This window comes from Diadema antillarum, unplaced genomic scaffold, assembly GCF_040938485.1.
Source record: "Diadema antillarum isolate AM-2024a unplaced genomic scaffold, OU_Dant_1.0 seq00002035_RagTag, whole genome shotgun sequence".
Classification (NCBI taxonomy): Eukaryota; Metazoa; Echinodermata; class Echinoidea; order Diadematoida; family Diadematidae; genus Diadema; species Diadema antillarum.
The window spans coordinates 53,813-73,524 of record NW_027272687.1 but is presented as its reverse complement, the minus strand read 5'-3'; the positions used below and the strand labels follow the sequence as shown (position 1 = coordinate 73,524).

Sequence of the window (19,712 nt, the reverse complement as noted above, 5' to 3'; positions counted from 1 at the left end):
AAAATGTAAGCCACTTTCAAATTCAAAGAGGAACTTAACAAATTTATAGAGTAACTTGGTGAATGAATGATTCAGTATTACGAAAAGATTTAGGCACTTACCAGCATCACCCTTTCTGCTCATGAAAGAGCTGCTGTAGTATATTTTTTTTAGCATATTTGATGTAAATGATGTAAATTGCATTGGTGACAGACTCCCATCATATTCACTGATACATCGGGCTAATGTGGTAGTATAGTCTGCAGGCATCGGTATATATATGCAAGTTCATGCACTTTTTGGGAACCTTTGTGAGGGAGGAGGGGCTCGTGACATCATGTTATGTCACAGCAGTAGCCTTAGCCCAAAACGTTCAAGGTGGTGGGACGTTTTCTGCATGACTTCCACTGGTGTGATTGGTCAATATATCACCGTGGCAACTGGTCAATATATCTTGACAGCATTAATTAGGTCCTCAGTGCATGGCGCTCAAATGACTTAGACGTCTCACTTCAAAACGCTGTAGAATAACTCCAAAAAAAGTAGAAAAGAGAAAAGTTCCGCTGCCTCTGTCTAATTCCACCTCACTCTCTTCTGCTATCCTGTCCCCTGTCTGGCTTTCACTTCTCGTGGAAGTTGCGAGTGTCGTTGATTTCACTACATTGATGTGTGATTGATGTTTTGTCTCATGACTTGTTCGTTTGTTTAACCATAATTTGCTAATTTCTTTACCCAAAGATCTAGCCTTATACTCGCATGGAAGTATAATTTATCTAATGTAGAATATTAACCGATTGAATGGTTTAGTTGAATATCTAAAGTGCTTGATTTTTATAACTAAACCCAGCTAACTCATATTTGTATGCTAAACCTGATAAAACACATTCTGAACCAGATACTCTGCTATCTAGACAAATAATGGCTGGTGAAACTGTTCAACTTTCATGCTTTTTTAAAAGATATATATATACACAATATGAGCTATTTCCTTGCAGTACCGTTCACAGTTATAGTCCAATCCTCAAAGCTCAGACAGTCATATGTTTTGAAGAATAATATTTTCTGAGCAACATCTTTCACTTTACAAGCAGTTATGTGAAATCTATTCCAAATAGGTACTTCATCTTACACTGTGATTCTTACCCCCAAGCACTCCCATTTGTTATTCTTTTATATTTATTTCATATTTTCTTCATCTGATGGAAATGGTTCAAAAACAAATGCCCCGACCTCTCACCCCTGACCTGATTCTGCTGCCGATGCTGGTTACCCATCATCCATCACCGTGACCTACCCATGATTCCCTGTGCCTCTGACATCATTGCCTTCTCGTGTACGTTGAAGTCTTTTTATAAGTGGCCTTTACAGTACAGTACCGTTTAGTTTCTCCTCCTGTGAATCAAATATTCCCATGTTTGTTTTCTCTATGACCTTTCCCTGAAAGTCTATATGTACATGTTTTAAAGAAGCCCTTATCTTTTCTCTCTTTTTTTTGTCTCCAGTAAGTTCTTGTTATGTTTGCTTGTTTGTTTTTTGTTCAGTTCAGTGATGGTCAGACCTCTCTACATGCCAATGTACATTTTATTCATGTTTGTAATGCTATGTCCCTTTAAAATGAAAAGAAACTGGACTACCAGTATTATCTCAAAAACAGGCAAGTTACATGAACAAACACACACAAAGCATTAATCGCATTGATCACATACTCGGACAGATGGAGCAATAGCACACATATTTACTGATCTGTATAATCACAATAGCACAAGAAATTTATCACAGCCTCCCTGACTAGTTGAGTATAGACATTATCAAAGTCATCGTGCATTGCCTCCAACAGCAAAGTTCTGGGGTAAATATTCATTGATTGAAGGTTTAATGCAGTCGGGTTTTTAAGGCAGTCCAGGGGCCCATTGCATAAAACTTACCATTGAATTTCAATGGTAACTACCGTCAAAATTAGGCGTCACAGCCAATCAGCATCAAGGATTGTAAAATTTACCACTAATTTGAAGACTTACCGCTAGAAAGGAGTGGTAAGTTCAGCGGTAAGGGTTTCATGCAACAGGGCCCTGGTGATAATGGTACCTGAGTGACTGGAATGAAGACTAGTTTAAAATTAACACATTTTTCAACAAACTATGAGCAAATTCCCATATAGACAAAACCTCACTGTTTCACTTGGGAGATGAGAGATTGATTAAACAAAAACTGTGTAATTGAGACTTCAATTCAGGTAATGTGGTGTCACCGACTACAATAGATATACATTTGTATATATTTTTTTATTCTATTCATGTGCGATATTTTAATTCTAAAAGCGTGAAGTGTGCAAAAGCATTTTTCACACTCAGTGCATGGTCACCTTGACCTTTGATGCAGCATGGTGTTGCTAAAACAAGTGTGTAATGTTCCTCTTGTATACATTGTATGCATGCTTGTGTGTGGATTCTGCGTTCTGTGTGTGTGTTTTGAGTACGACAGCTGCAGGAAATAATGAACTCTTACACTGCATGGCTGTGACCACGCTGCATGCATGCCGCCATGCACGCGCAAATAAAACATGGGCATACAGTACATGTATCACTGCATTGCATGCATTTTATGTGGGGAAGAAAAAAGAAAGAATGGGCATGTCTTGATTAGAAATCATGCACTCCGAAGTAATTGTGTTCCATTCGATGACACTCAATGGGTTGTACTGTAAAAGTGGAATTTTTTGGCAAGAGAAATTTTTTTTTTCTGTGCTTTGTAGGTAAGATGAATTTTATATTTTTTATTTAATGGACAGTCATGAAAATTGAGCAAGCACTTCAGACAGCTCATCGCTGACACTGCAGTTAAGGGCTGGGGCAACACATTCCATACTACCATAACTGTAAAAAGGTTCTTGTCCGCATTTACGATGGCAAAATCTCTCATGCTACAGAATTAGCGAATGTGAAGAAAATTTCAAAGAATGTAACACTTATCCCCTGACAATACCTACCTTGAGATCAAAATTATATCACATATAACGTGTAAAATATTGGCGCTCTTGTATTTTTGCGTTAGTTTCATGTCACATGATGTGGATGAAAAATTCCACATTTACAGTAATTCAATCGAACCAACAAATTGCCATACTAGTAGTAATGTTTTGGAGTATGGATGTGTAAATTTGTCATTAATTCAACACTTTATTTAAATGAATAAATGGTGTAAAAACTTTTACTCAACTGGGTTGCCGTATAGTGTAGGCACATGATTAAAAGTTGCGACCTGTCTCTTTTACTCCTAAATTATGTATACAAGAATTGCATTAAAACAGCTTCCAGAGCAGCCCACCATATGTATCATGTCAATTAAGCCTTTAATTCTTAAGAGAGTTTATATGCAGGATAATTGTTTTCTATCTGTCAAACAAGAATTATCACATTCTTACTGTGTCGTACATGGCTACTCGTAAGGTAATGTGATGCAGTTGATGGTGCTTCTCTTGGTGCTTTTTTTTCTTTTTCTCATGGGTCGCGAACTTTTGTATGACTATTGAGGCAGAACATATATCCATGCAGTCGAGTATGCTACCTCTTTTCAAACTTTTCTGTCCCAGCCATTTGGTACCTGTACATAATCCTGGCAATACAATCATGTTGGCTGCATCAACATAACATGGAGGCGCAGTATCATATATCTAATTTGCATACTGCAGCTAAAGGCTGTGCCTCCCTGGTGCCTACGAACTGAGCAATTCCTCGTATATGCCTCTGTACATCATAAGAATCTGATGTGATATTTAAGGAGTTGATTGCTTTGCTGTCTTTATCAAATTCTGGCATGTCTTGTATTCAGTTATGCCATTTATTGCAGGATTTACATGTACATGTATGTGTTTGATAATTGCTATAAAGCCAGTTTATTTTCTGCCCTATTATTTGTTTGTTTGCTTGTTTTTTCATTATTTTTTCAATGCTTTTTTTTTTCATCATTGGCAGCATGCAGAGACATGGGGCTTGCATGACAATTTTGTAAAACTAAAATTAGTGTATGTGCATGTTAAAGTTAAAGTGTTAAGCCTTAAGCCCTAACAAGGGAAGGTTGCAGCATTTCCTATTAAAAGTACTTTAAAATGACTTCTTCATTTAAGTCATACCTTGCTAATGCTCACCTTTGTCATATAATACTTGGTAGTCATGTAAGTGTCATCTGTTGTAACTGGGCAATAGGATCAAGAATGCTCGAGTTAATGTGAATAGCTGTATGCTACCTATACATTTAAAGGGGTTGTGGGATTCTATGCTAATTGCAAGTTTTTTCCTTCATTGGGATGTATCATAAAACATAGCGACATTTTGAAGTCGCCACTAAGAAGTTCCTTGTTTGCTCCAGTTAAGTAACTTCCATATTATGGTGTAGAAGATGTATCAAACTGAAGGTCAAGCGAGGAATAGAGTAAAAAATGTTCCTAGGGCAGTGTCTGCTGCCTTGGGAGGAGAAAGTTTGTGTCAATATGTATTGAGATTGCTCAGGCGGTACAACCTTTCAAGTATAGACTCATTTCTTCTACCGATGGCATCACAACCCGCCACAGGGATTGGTCAAGCAGAATGGCATTGATGAGCCCATGCCAGACGATCCATCGAATCAGGAGAAGGACGAGAGCAACGGGAAAGAAGAGGGAAACAACGGGAGTGAGGAGGACGACGAGGGCAACGGACGACCCCCTGACACGCCAAGGGAGCCCAGGGTGTTACCATGGGTACCGAAAGTCAGGTGACAAAAAAACAAAAACGAACAAATGAAATGGTGACCAGTGATGGCCTTCAGTAATGGTGTTTTTGTCTTTGGTTGTAATGATGGTGAGGGTGACAATCATGACAATGACAATTATGGTGGGCAGGATGATACCAAGGGTGATGGTGATGATGGTGGTGGTGGTGGTGGTGATGGTGGTAATGGTGGTGATGTTGGCAATAATAGTGATGATAGTGATGATGGTGGTGGTGGTGGTGGTTGTAGTGATGATGGTGGTGGTGGTGATGATGGTTGTGATGATGGTGGTGGTGGTGGTGATGATGATGATGGTGGTGGTGGTGATGGTGGTGATGATGGTGGTGATGATGGTGGTGATGATGGTGATGATGGTGATGATGGTGATGAGGGTGATGATGACAATTTTGGTGATGATTTGTAATCAGATAGTGATGGTGATGATGGTAGTGCCAATACGGATGATGACAGTGATAAAGGTACAGGTATTGGGGATGTTAGGTCGTCTCATAATGAAAGCCATAATGGCAATGATGCTAATTTGCAGTGTTATGGTCACGATGATGATGGTATTGCAATGGTGGTGTTTATAACTGTGGCTATGATAATGTTGGTGTTGGTAATTTTGATTTATATGTTTAAAATGACAGTTGTCTGAGAATTGTATTTTTGTTTTGATGCTGATGACCATTGATAATGATAATTGTGATTGATGCTTATTAGTGAGGATGATTTTGATGTTTGAGTCACGGATGGAGAGTATTTCTGTAGTTAGTGTTGGATATCTGAAGGAATACTATACATAATTCACATGATTGTCAAACAAGGGAAGGTGGACATTTTTGTTTGCTCTTTGATATTCTAAAGAGTGAGAGGGATATATGTTGATGTTTCGCATTTCAATTTCTTGACCTGACAGTGCAATGATTTCATATTACTCTGCAGACAAAGAGATCTGGATAACTTCTTGGATCACACAAGGAACAAGTTTGTTGGCTATCAGGTCCCCAGGTCAGTGCAATAATTTATTTCTGTTGTTTCCATGTACTTTATGTAACCAGTGTCACAACTTAATTCATGCCCTTACTTCTTAGCCATTCTTTCTCTCTTTGTCTTTCTATTTTTTCCTTCTTTTTTTTAATGTGCTCTTGCAAGCACTGGATATCTTGAGCTTTATGACTTAATTAATTTTGTCAGGTGTCAAGTGTTTCGCCAGAAGAATATCTCACAATATACATCACTCAATCTGCTGTGGTATTTGTATTAACAAGCTGATACATTTGCTTAGGTGTAGGCCTACCAGAAATTGAACGGTGGCAATAACAGGATGAGTTGTCCAAAGACCAACAAACAAACAGGCAAATCAACAAGTAGTTGGGTAGATAGATGGACAGATAGGTAGGTAGATAGATAGATAGATAGATAGATAGATAGATAGATAGATTGGAAGGTAGAAAGTAGGCAAATTAGTGAGTGGGTAAGTGAACAATAAACAGAACATGCCTACATAACTGAATTCTGAAGAAAAAAAACTGTCACTTCTGATTCAGATTGAATTTGAAATGGAGATAACAACTGAATAAACTGCAAACAGACAAGATAAGTAGATGAGTTGAACAATAGATAGATAAATAGATGTGAAAGGAATAAACAGATACAATTTGTAATAAGGTAACAAGTAGGATTCATAGAAAACAGAACACCTTTTTAATACCAACAATTCAATACTTCTTGAGAGAATTGAATTCCAAGAGGGATATACTATTTCTTGTATTTTTTCATCAAATCTAGCATGAATTGCAATCAACTGGTACAGCAATAGATATGTATCAGCATGGCATTTAAAACATGACTGTACTGATTATTTTTTTTACAGTGACACCACCACACTTGCAGGCCTTCCTCACCCCATCCATGAAGGTGTCCAAATTTTGAAAAAGGTGAGGAGTGCCCGTAAAAGAGGGATGACATTATTAAGATCGTTGTAGGTATTTTTCTTTTTGACAAGGTGCTAGCCTGTGCTATCTGTCTTGGTTCTGATGACTTTTGAAGCCTAGTCACAAATCTAGCATGCTGTATCATGACCTAATTATTTCATATTCGTATCAGCTCAGAAGACTTGTAAAAATACTCTTTTCAGAAACACAAAATTGCTTATGGGGGGGGGGGGAGATCTGTCCAGTATCTATGCTATCTTCAGATGAGAGGAGACTCCCATGGCTAGTTACTGGGAAAGGAATTTTATACCTCAAGAGCTTTTTATTCTGGATTTCTGTTTTAAGTGGCATTGTGGCCCTGTTTGCAGGGATTTGTTTTATGTCACTCAAGTACGACTGAAATAAGACAGGATAAAAGAAGAAACAAGACACTGATTGTGTTGTTGTTGCTATTGTTGTTGCTGCTGCTGCTGTTGCTGCTGCTGTTGTTGTTTGGCATGGGCATCAAAGAGTTTATCATTACCTTATGAGAATGATATGAACATGTTCAGCATAAATTTTGTCTTTTGGAAGAGGGTTGTAATGGTGTGAGATTGATAAGTGATGAACTTTAATCATGTTTTGTTTTTGTTTTTTTTCTCTCTCCATGCAGCATGTGTATGTTTCGCTCTCAGAACTTCAAATAAAGCGAGAAGAAGAAATCAACAAGAATCCCCTATCCAAAGTAAGTGTGAATGTGATAGTAAGCGTACAATCCACTGACCATGTTGTGGGCCTGCTAAGTCCACAAAACTGAGAAATATCTCCCTTGCAGATATTCATTTGTGTTTTTTTAGTGCTTCTGTACAGTTTAACTTCATATTTGAAATACAAATGAAGAAAGAAGGTTACTTGCTTAAATATGTCAGACTGCTTACGACTCTCATGAATATCTAAGTGTATTACGTAGCTGATGTAGTCTTGAGTACTTGGGGCATGCAGTGTTATTCCAAGAATGTGTTGATTGATGATCAGCTATAGCCACGATGTAGATTCTAATTGACTTTGTATAGCCTGTATAAATGAACTTCTGTTAAAGATTGTATCATGCACACAGTGGTCCATCATGATTATTTCAACATGAATACCTGGTCAGTGGGCAATATCTATCTGATGTGACACTTATTCTGGTTATAAGAGGTATGTGAAATTATTGAAATTCTAGATTTACAGCCAACCATTCAAACATGATACCAAGTATTACACACAGAAAAAGAAATAACAAATTTAGTTATTTCTCTGAAGATGCCCAAGGAAACCCATATGGACATGAATTAAGGAAATTAGCAGAAGAAGTTATTTTTCATTAATGCACTGGCTGGATGGATGTTTTGTAATTCGATAATTGGCAATCATTAAATTAATTACTGTCCCACGTTATCCACTGACATTGTGAATATAATTGGGTAATTAGACCTACATGTGTACCTCCCCAGCCCCCACACCCTCCCCCCCCCCCCCCCACACACACACACATACTCAGAGACTCCAACTCTCCCGTTTTCGATGGGAGATCTCCGGCCGAAAGCCCATTTTCGCCAAATCTCCTGTTCTCCCGCTAGAGATTTAATTTCTCCCACCCTGGCTCTGTGTCTCCAGCTTAGATGTATTTTCTTCCGCGTGAAGTGATCTTTTTCCCACCCAAACACCTATGATTTGAATCAATGAATTATCACTTACATAGTGCCATCGTATGTTAAAAAATAAGCCTTGGATAGCACGAGAGAGCATCTACAACACTTGAGCTTCCAGGGCCCTTAAGCGGGCCCTGGACCCCGGCCACAAGGGACTTCACGCTCGTTAGGTGCGCTTTGTGCACATCAAGTTGTAGTCTCTAGTTTGCTAGGAGTTTCAGGTGGGAGAATCTCCAGATCAGAAGGGGCTTTAGGTTGGAATCTCTGCACATTGTGTCTGTACATGCACCAAAATTGCCCTAATATGAGTTTATTTCCATGTTATCTCTGCCTGTAGGGTGAAGGGGACATCACCTCTTCCCCTGTGGAAGCCCTCTATCAAGCCATGCTTCCCAACTTGCCACAGTACATGGTAAGTCTCCACCAGCAGTGCTGCACAGTGTAGCAACCTGTATATGTGCGATCTGACACATTGGCCCAAATTCATGAAGGTGGGAAAAAAATTAAACCATGGTTTCTGCAAATTTCTTCAACGAAAATACGATTGACAGATTGCGTATGCTAACGGACGTCCAGTAACAATCGCGCATTGATAGGCGCATGTCAAAGAGAAGCCTATTTTACACATGGTCTAAAACCAGGTTTAAACCACCTTCATGAATGCGGGCTATTGAGACTCAAGAAAGCAGCATTTTTTCATGGATTGTATACAAAGCACCCATATTACAGAGATGAAATGACAATTCATTTATAAATAATATCTAAAATCCACTTTCTTCCTCAAGGTCTATAGCAAGCAAATGTTGGCCTCAGAAAGCAGGATTTGGTATTGTCTTTGTCAAAGTCACGAATGGGACATGATTCCAGGCTTGCTCCATCAGAGGGGCAATTAATTTGCTTGGCTACACATTTGTTAGAGTGATTAAACTCTTGCGTGTATTTAGCATTAAAACTTGTGAAAGAGAATCCATACGTTTTGTGTGAATTTCAGATCTTGGCTTGGATTAAAGAGTACAATCATGAAGATGCATCAAGGCAAATTCATTTAAAGGGATAGTACATTATTGGTGGAGATGAGAAATTTTGGCGATATACTAAGAAAACACTTATGATATAGTACAGAGCATACCATTTTAAGAGGAATTCAAAGTTTATTTGATGAAAATCGGGTTTGGAATGACTGAAACATCCAGAAACAAAGTAAAACAAAGCGATCGTAATAAAGTGTGGGTCCCACACTTTATTTGAATCACTCTTTTTTGGATATCTCAGCCATTTCAAAACCAATTTTCATCAAATAAACATTGGATTCCTCATAGAATTACTTGCTCTTTAATATTTCATAAGAGGTTTCTCATTATTTCACCAAAAAATGTTAGAAACCTGAAATTAGGTCTCAACCAAAACTGTACGATCCCTTTAAATTTGAATGACAGCATACTGAGTTGTCTACTTCTTTCTTTCCTCTCCACATGTGATTACCCTGTAGAGATAATGACACCTATCATGTTCAAACTCAAGGACCTCTTCAAAAGTGGCTTATGTTTGTACATGTGACATTCTCGCCCCACCAGATCTCTCTGCTGAAGATCCTTCTGGCCGCCGCACCGACCTCCAAGGCCAAGACAGAATCCATCAACATACTGGCGGACGTCCTTCCAGAAGAAATGCCGTATGTCGCGTGCCTGTATTTGCCAAGTCTCGCTCCTGTGCGGTGGTTTCAAGTGGGGGGAAAAATAGTGCTACTCTGTTTAATAACTCAAACAATCTCAGTCTGTGTTGAAATTTAGAGAATGATAAAGGGGCATGTGATAATTTTCATGAGGTATAACTAAAGTCTTACCTCAGTTGTTTATTTAGGAAGTTTGGGGGGAGGGGGATGGCAGTAAAAAGTGTCAGAAAAGACAAAACATTACATTTAGTTTGGGCCATAGCTTACTGGCTACCCTGGTATTTTACCTGAAGTTAATCTTTTTTTTTTTCAGAATATATTGATTTTAACACATTGCTTTTTAGATAATGCATATTACAAGGACTCATGGCAGCCATTGTGTGAGTAATAAGACTGGTTTACCATGTCAGTGTGGTTTCAAACAAGATTGTGCTGTACCATGTGATGTTCGTTCCAAGATTGATTTTATGCCTAAAAATATATGATATCTATGCTTTTACTAAATCATATGTCTCTAGGCCGTGTGTTGTCATGTGCATATTTTATTCGATATCAACTGGTATCAGTATAATGAGCATGTTTGCATGTGATATTTAGGTCTTGTGGATATACACATTGCAGAGTGATTGCTTCATTTATTAATTTATTTTCCCCAAAAAATTGTTGTTGTATTTTTTTCCCCAGATGGAATTTTTAAGATAGGGAGTAGGAAGAGGTATCACTATAAAAGATTGTAAGTGATACCAACACAAAAGAACAAAAGAAAAATATGAAAGGCAACTGATTTTCCCTCCTGTATGTTGTCGTTAAATGTGTACCGTCAGAGAAGTTAAGGATATGCAAAATCCAGCTAATTTTAAACTGAGCACAAAGATTACTTACACGAACATCACCCCACTTAATATCAGTAATCTGTACGTAAGGCTATGTGAAACTCGCATATTCCTATGAGAATAGGATCACTTTGAGCATCATTTTCATTTTGTTCTGTTTTATGTGCACAGTATCACTGTTCTGCAGAGCATGAAGCTGGGAGTGGATGTTAACAGACACAAAGAGATCATCGTCAAAGCCATCTCGGCTCTTCTTCTGCTTCTTCTCAAACACTTCAAACTTAACCACGTCTACCAGGTAAGCATTGCACTGTCATATACACAAGTCAAATCTGTCTGCAGAAATGCTTGGGGTAAACACAAAGTGTAATCGCTATATTAGACCCCGTTTACAGTGCGAGGCTCGGCCGTGGCTCGGCCGCGGCCGAGTCTACCTTCATTTCATTGTAAACGCGCAAAAGGCCAAATGCATGCGAGACCAAAATTGGCCTCGCATTTGGCCTCGCATTTGGCCTCGCTCTGGAGGTGGTCTCGGCCATGGCCGAGCCGCGGCCGAGCCCGGCCTTTTCTCAGTGTAAACGCAAACTGGGCCAAATGCGCGGCCAATTTTAGTCTGGCTTCCAAACCCTCTGCCTGTATCTTTCGCTATTCAGGATATTAACCCCCTCAACGTCGAAAATTAGTATAGTTTAAGGTGGTTTTGTCCTGCAAAGGATTTTTCCCTTCGGCAGAGGCCTTTGCCCGTACGGCGACTTCGTCGCCACGGAATTCAGTCGGCAAAGGGTCTGAAAACCTGACAATACCAAATTGCGTTTGTTTACAAGCAGAGCGCCACTACGACAAAATATTGAAAGGTTTGAATCAAAAGCGCGGCCGAGCCCGGCAGTGTAAACGGACAAAATTGCGGGGCCTGGCCTCGCAATTGAGGCTGGGCTCGGCCGCGGCTCGGCCCAGCCCCGCACTGTAAATGGGGTCCTAGACAATTGGTCGCTATAGAGACAATAGAGACAATTGGTCACTATATAGTGGTCATTATTGTAGACAGTGGTTAGTCATCCACCGAAACCAAATCTGTGGTTAGTGATTGCATTAGGTAGATAGTCACTATGCATAGTTTCTTAACCACATATTTTCTTTTCTGACATGGTTTTTACGGAATGGTGGCTGTTAATGGACTGATGGTTGTCAGAGCAGATTTGAGTGTCTAATGGACAGTATTCAAAATGTTTCATAAGTTAAGTGTAGAGAAAACATATGGCTACCTTAAAGTGGTGTTGTACATTGTTGTTGAGGTCTGCTATTTTCCCGTTATGTTTGTTTATCAGTCATTCAGTTGATTATGTCAATATGGAAATGAAAGTCAGTTTCACTGTCTCGTTAAAAGAATTATAAAGATACCTGACAAAATGCCATGAGCTTGCATTGGAATCCATCACATAAACTCTGCATACAATCTCTATGCTGCCAGTGCTCTTCAATATCATGAGACGTATTGGTGGTAGAAATCATGTTGGGAAAACTGAAATATTTTTGATGACGGCAACAAAATATTTCAGTTATCTAATTTGAGTTTGTTTCATAATTGTTTTGTCTTCTGCCAGTTTGAGTTCATGAGCCAGCATCTGGTCTTTGCCAATTGCATACCACTTGTCCTGAAGTTCTTCAACCAAAATATCCTTTCCTATGTTGGAGCAAAGAACAGGTAAGCGTTTGCCATCCCCTTGCTATTTTCGGGCAATGGCGAGGAATATAAGTCTAGAGTCACAATGTCAAGTACAGTGCATGCTTATTTCAGGGAGAGCTTATTTAGGTGTGCTGTCATTTCTACCAGAAGCATAAAGTCAGTTTTCAACATTTTCATTATTATGCTATAAATAGTATGTATCTATTTCTTCCTCAATTTATTGTGTCTTTATATTGTATTCCAATATATGTAAAATATGTTCATTGTTTGTTCTTTCTTCGTTCTATGTTTTTTACACTGACACTCTTTGTTGAAAATGAAAATGAATGAAATTAAATGAAGGAAGTTCAATACACCCCGTGCGTGTCGATGTGACATGGTGAATGTCATATTAAAGATAATATAAAGTTTTGGTACCTCAAAAGTTTCCCTGAGTTTCCTTGTCTTAGTTTGTGTTTCAGGTTAAAGTACCTTTCATATAACTAACACTGTGAGACTTACTCGCCCCAAAATGCTCTCATGTCTTAGTAATCATGCAATAATGGTTTCGTACAATACGTGTATACTGATTCTCGCGGTACCGCGTCGAGTCAAACTAACGGCTCGTTCGAATTTTTCAGAGCCCGTTCTGCTCTGGTACGAAACCATTATTGCATGATTACTAAGACATGAGAGCACTTTGGGGTGAGTAATTCTCACAGTGTTAGTTATATGAAAGGTACTTTAACCTGAAACACAAACTGAGACAAAAAAATTCAGGGAAACTTTTGAGGTACCAAAACTTTATATTATCTTTAAAAGCGCAAGCGAGCACTGTGGTAATAATTTTCTTTGTGAATGCAAGCACCTCAAAGTATTTGTTTGCTGCACCACATTGCTTGATTTGTAATGAATATCAATTATATCTATGCTTTCAGGATTTAATGTGATATCAAAGCACAAACATCATGTCATGCAAAGGATAATCATAGATTTGTACTTTAATTTCCCTGATATGTCATCACAGCTGGAATGTATTTCCATCCCATCTTGAAGTTAATGCTCTTATCATACGTCTATGTCTGTGTCATATATCTAGCATACACGTGATTGACTTCCCATCGTGTGTGATTGGTGATCAGCCAGAATTGACCGCAGAGAGTTTGGTAAGCAATCTTATTAAAGAGATGGTATAGTTTTGCTTGAGATTGAGCTTCAGGTCTGATAATGAGAAACCTCTTGTGAGATATGAAAGAGCATATAATTCTAGGAGGAATTCAAAATTTATGTGGTTAAAATTGGTTTGGAAATGGCTGATATGTCCAAAACAGAGCCACCCAAATTAAAGGTGGGACCCACCTTTTATACCCACCTTTTATTAGGCTTGCATTGTTTTACTTTGTTTATGGATATCTCAGCCATTTCAAAACCAATTTTTATGCCTCCGCAACGAAGTGGCCGGAGGCATTATGTTTTCGGGTCGTCCGTCCGTCCGTCCGTCCGTCCGTACGTCCGTACGTCCATCCGTACGTCCGTCCGTACGTCCGTCCGTCCCGTTTTGTTTTTGTCGATATCTCAAGAACCGTGTGGTGGTTTTACATCAAACTTGGTATGAGGGAATATCCTTGGGGGATAATACTTTGTGTGGATTTTAGGGTCACAGGGTCAAAGGTCAAAGGTCACAGGTTATTTTTTGAAAAAAAATTTGAAATTTCATGTTTTTCTCCATATCTCGCAAATGGTTCAAGGTATCTTCAAGTATATATGCTTGTACCGATGGGCAGTGATTATCTAGGGAAGTTGGGGGTCATGGGTCAAAGGTCAGGGGGTCAAAGGTCAAGGTCAACTCCTCAAAATATCACTACTTTCCTTAAAATGCAATATGCCTGAAGGTTTTTTTTTTTTTAACTTGATGTATGGCATGTATTACCCTATATATATTTTTGGGGAAGTTTCTTGCCAAAAGGTCAAAGGTCAAACGGTAAAAGGTCAAGTGAAAGTGCTAAATTGCACTTTTTCCTCCATATCTCTAAAGTAACTCAAGGTATCATCATGAAACTTACATATTTATGCATGTTCAACCTAACAGTGATTCTCTTTGGAACTGTGAGGTCAAAGGTCAAAGGCCAGGTTTAGATAATGCTATTTTCCCATTTGATACTGAAATTATACTTTTTCTCAATACCTTGAAAATTACTCAATGCATAAACTTATAAAAGGGTCAAAAGTCAAGTAAAAATCATCAGTTCCCCAAATACCTGCACTCTGACATTTTAATCATTCATCCAATTGAACCTAGTTCTAGGAAAGTGAACATTCAGCACATTTGTGTCAAACCTGTCATTTTAATATTTTGCCAATTGTGTGAAACTGTCATCACACATTGTCAAGACATTGTACTATAGACCTATTAGGAGAACCATGCATTATGGCGGAGGCATATCAGTAGCCGTAGCGATATATCTAGTCTTCAAATGACTTGAATTCCTCTTAGAATTGTATGCTCTTAAACATTTCATAAAGTGGTTTCTGTTAGTATTTTGCAAAAAGCTAAAAGCTTAATCCTCATGTCAACCAATACTATACTGTCCTTTTAATGTTCTTCCAAGTGAATGAAGATGGTATAAAATTGAATTACTATGAATTACATTTTCCTAATGCTTTTTCTTTCATCCCAACATTCTAAAATACAGAGACGAATCAATCACAGCATGCACGTCAAATTACTTTTGAATAGAGATACATGCTATAAATCCGTTTGTTTGTATGTAAAACAATGGCCCATTTCATATGAATTTTATGTTTGCAAGTAATGCATAATATTTATAAATCTTCTTTTTTCTGAATGCTCATTGTGTGTGCTGATCTCATTCAACCTCAGAAAATCTGGCATACCAAAGATAATGTATCATAGCAACAATAAATCTAAGGTTGTGATTACACATGCAAAAAGAGCTGTCAAATTAAGCTGCAAAGAACCAATCACTATCTGAGAACCACATGTTAATGTGCCTTCAACTGCTCACTACACTTTGTACCTCCGTAGAGAATACCTATGTGAAATTTACATTACTACATGTCACAGTTGTGGTAAAGGCTCCCCCTCCCCCCTTAATTCAATTCCTGCAGGAGGCTGGAGACTCTCAACCATACTGCTGGAGGAACCTGTTCTCCTGCATCAACCTGCTTAGGATTCTCAACAAACTTACCAAGTGGAAGCACTCCAGGACTATGGTAAGATATGAAAGATCTAAGCTTTGTGGTTCTCTCAAATTAGTTTTTCATTTGATTTTATTCAAATTGATCTATTTTGATGTGACTTATGAAATATTAGTGTGATTCCTATGTCAGACATGCGAAGCAGAGTGTGCAGTGTGTAGAAAGCAGTGGTATTTAGCATTTTGACACTCTTTGATAAGATGTGCGTTACGTTGTCATTGTTATTCAAGTTGATAATAAGACTCTCTTGTCTGGCTGTGTGAGTCTGTTGTAAAGAATTATTGTATAATATGCCAGCTTGTCCAGAGACTTACAAGTGGTATTTTTATGGACTTGATGAAGACATTTGAAGCATTTTTCTACATGAAAATATCAATGTCATTTCCTGACTTTCCAGATGCTGGTAGTCTTCAAATCAGCCCCCATCTTGAAGCGGGCACTGAAGGTCAAGCAGGCCATGATGCAACTCTACGTCCTCAAACTCCTGAAGGTGCAGACTAAGTATCTTGGGCGCCAGTGGCGGAAGAGTAACATGAAGACCATGTCGGCCATCTACCAGAAAGTCCGGCACAGGCTGAATGATGACTGGGCGTATGGGAATGGTAATCAAAACCCCAATCCTCGTCAGCTACTTATCCACATCTTCTTTTTGAGTCTCCATTCATGCCAATTAATAAAAATCTTTCAGAAATGCTGTAAGCTTTTACCACTTCAGACACCTGCTTCTGTGTGAGGGTGACCATTATATATCAATGAGATTTACATGCTATCAGCAAGACTGCATTTCGTGGCAAACAGTTAAAGCAAGAATACATACAAATGATTTATGCTTTCATTCTAAGTATGACTGCTTTTCCTTCCAGACTAGTCATTCTACCAGCTGAACTGAAAGCAAGGCAGCACTTCACATAACAAACTAGAGAGGGGCCGTCAAAGGCGGCAGACCCACGCCTAAGTACAAAGTCGGGGTAAACATAATGTGCATTCGGTCATCTACCAGAATTCGGCCACTTAATTGCCAGTGTGCTTTATCACCAGCCAGTGAGTTCTACCAAAGATCGTACACTGAAGTGTACGATCTTTGGTTCTACAGTCACATCACACACAAATCACATAATTACACATACGGTATTAACACTCATTCACGTACAGGAAAGTCCTTAAGTCTCCTCCAAAAATCCATCGAAAATCCCAAATTCCACCGTCAAAAGTGCAGAATCGGAACTTTTCCAAGCGTGCGCGAATTAAGTCCAGTTTTAAGAGTATTGTCTACGCGACGGGTCGCGGAAAAAGCGCTAAAAATCGAGAAATACGACGTTTTCTTGCGGGATATTTTGATTATAGCAAGCCGAGAGTGTGATGATATCAAAGGTCGTATGAGTGTACGATCTTTGATGGTATCCACAAAAGCAAAAAAGAAAAACAAAATTTACGTACCCCCTAGGCAATTACCCCTATGATTAGTGTCTACGGGAATTATTCAATGCAAGGGTTGAATGCAAATGTCTACTGCACCAGTATTCGGCCACCAACGAGCGCCGCAACGTCCCCGGTGCAATTTTGCACCAACAGTGTACAGCGCGATGCATTTTCAGCGGCCTTGCACACGCATTGACATTGAGCACGCATATCGTGCAGTGTGACTGCGACCGAGCAAAATGCTCCTCCAACGAAAAAAACAATCAATGTTAATTTGAAAAATCATCAAATATCAAAGGTCGTATGAGTGTACGATCTTTGATGGTATCCATAAAAGCAAAAAAGAAAAACAAAATTTACGTACCCCCTAGGCAATTACCCCTATGATTAGTGTCTACGGGAATTATTCAATGCAAGGGTTGAATGCAAATGTCTACTGCACCAGTATTCGGCCACCAACGAGCGCCGCAACGTCCCCGGTGCAATTTTGCACCAACAGTGTAGAGCGCGATGCATTTTCAGCGGCCTTGCACATGCATTGACATTGAGCACGCATATCGTGCAGTGTGACTGCGACCGAGCAAAATGCTCCTCCAACGAAAAAACAATCAATGTTAATTTGAAAAATCATCAAAATACGGGCCAGTTTGTGATGACGGAGAACGAACTTTCATAAATCTAGAAGGACATAGTCCCTCAAATAGGCCTAAACGTAAATTTCGGAATTCTTACGAACATTTGAGCAGCGAAGTCGGATCGTTGGGGAGTTTATGTCTTCGTATGGTAGCGGAAAATCGCAAAGTGAGAAACGGGAAATTTTCGGAATGGTCACTATACCATGGGGTCAAAACTTCAAGGTCACACAGAATTTGCAAGGGTCAACCGATTATCACCAAAATCTAATCGATTCTTTCCTGTCATTATCCAAACATTCCCTGAACATTTCGTGCAAATCCGTTTACCCGTTCTCTTGTTATCTTGTACACAAACAAACAAACAAACAAACAAACAAACAAACAAACAAACAAACAAACAAAAAAACAAAAAAACAAACAAACAAACAAACAAACAAACAAACATACGGAACCCTTTACATAACCCCCTGCCGATTTTCATCGGCGTGGGTAACTATCAAAGTCCTTGGGTAAAGTGGCCAGAACTCCAGAGAGTACTGTCACCTACAGTTGTTCATGATGAATTTATATGGAACAAAAATAAATCTGATTCTCTGTAAGGTGGAAAACTCACATTCTGTATTAGTCACAAGAAAATTCTGCTGTCTTTTATGTTGTTAATGCAAGAAAATTCTGAGATATGCTGTGTACTTCACTTGCAGACATGGACGCCCGTCCTTGGGATTTCCAGGCAGAGGAATGTGCACTGAGGGCGTGTGTGGACCGCTTCAACTCGCGCCGCTACGAACACACCTCCTCGTCGACCCCACTCCATCCGGAGCTGGCTCCAGTGGACAACAACCTACAGAGCGTGCTGAGCCAGAAGGTGGAGCTGAGTGAGGAGTTCAAGCGCTACTACGAGGTCTGGCTCGACCGGGAGGTCTTCTCCACCCAGATCAACTGGGACCTGCTCCTCAGGGACAAGATCTACATATGACCTGGTGTCAGAACATTGGGTGCTTCAGAGCGCTCCCCTAAAGCGTCCCGTACCATACCCGTGCCAGAGGAGTGCTCAAACGCTCCTAAAGTATACCGTACTGTACCGTACTGAGCCAAAAGTGGACAACTTCTTGATGTGCTCCAAAGAAAAACCGTACCATACTTTACCTGGGGGGCATTTCATGAAGCGTTTTGGTGGGATATTTTTCTGACAAACTGTTACAAGCTACTGAAATCCTTGCATCTGATTGGCTGAGAGCAAATTTGTCTGACAACTTTGTCGGGCAAAATACTTCGTGAAATGCCCCCCGGAAGTTAACCTGAGAAGAATGCACCACATGACACGCACCACGTCGTAATGCAAAGAGTTGGTTCTCTTTGTACGGAACATCCTGTATGTAGCGTAAGCTTGGGAGATGCATGATCCGCTGCTACGGAATGTTTGACCCGCTGCTACGGAATGTTTGACCCCTCTGACTCAAGTTCAAAAATAAGTTATGAGGTACGCTTTCTCCGCAGAGCACTCAAATGCTCCCAATCTGGCATGGTATGGGACAGTATGCTGTCATTTAGTTTGATTCGGTTTGCTTTTGAGCACTCAAGCATGGCCATTGATTGATGGTCTCAGTCTCTGGACTTTGGTCGACTTGCAGCTTACAATGTATGTGACTGACAGTCATGAGCTACAATGGTTCATTTGGTGCATATCGCTGTATACTTTTTTCTTTCAATATGGGAGTCAATGATTCTAATGTCTATTCCCAGCTACAGCAGCAGATGGTAGTATTTATTACACAGTGTTCATATCTCAATGACTGTACATATATTGCCGTACCCTGCTAGCCAGGGGAAAGTTACAGTTCATAGCTTATTAATTGGTTGTGCATTTGCTGTTGTCAAATTTTCTGCTCAGCACATCCCATAGGTTCAGAGACTGGAATTCAGCTGGATTTACTTC

The 19,712-nt window shown here is 39.5% G+C and overlaps 1 protein-coding gene across 1 annotated transcript in view; it reads left to right on the top strand.

Annotated features, from left to right (window-relative positions):
• Positions 1–18,931, top strand: part of LOC139713692 (striatin-interacting protein 1 homolog) — a 29,566-nt gene extending 10,635 nt beyond the window's left edge. Inside the window, exons 10-21 of the mRNA XM_071625398.1 lie at positions 4,547–4,728; positions 5,671–5,736; positions 6,602–6,665; positions 7,315–7,386; positions 8,673–8,747; positions 9,910–10,007; positions 11,012–11,138; positions 12,442–12,542; positions 13,603–13,669; positions 15,633–15,737; positions 16,120–16,324; positions 18,478–18,931. Of these exons, the coding sequence (XP_071481499.1) occupies positions 4,547–4,728; positions 5,671–5,736; positions 6,602–6,665; positions 7,315–7,386; positions 8,673–8,747; positions 9,910–10,007; positions 11,012–11,138; positions 12,442–12,542; positions 13,603–13,669; positions 15,633–15,737; positions 16,120–16,324; positions 18,478–18,752 (1,437 nt within the window). The 3' untranslated portion in view covers positions 18,753–18,931. The remainder of the gene's footprint in view (positions 1–4,546; positions 4,729–5,670; positions 5,737–6,601; positions 6,666–7,314; positions 7,387–8,672; positions 8,748–9,909; positions 10,008–11,011; positions 11,139–12,441; positions 12,543–13,602; positions 13,670–15,632; positions 15,738–16,119; positions 16,325–18,477) is intronic.
• The last annotated feature ends 781 nt before the right edge of the window (positions 18,932–19,712 follow it).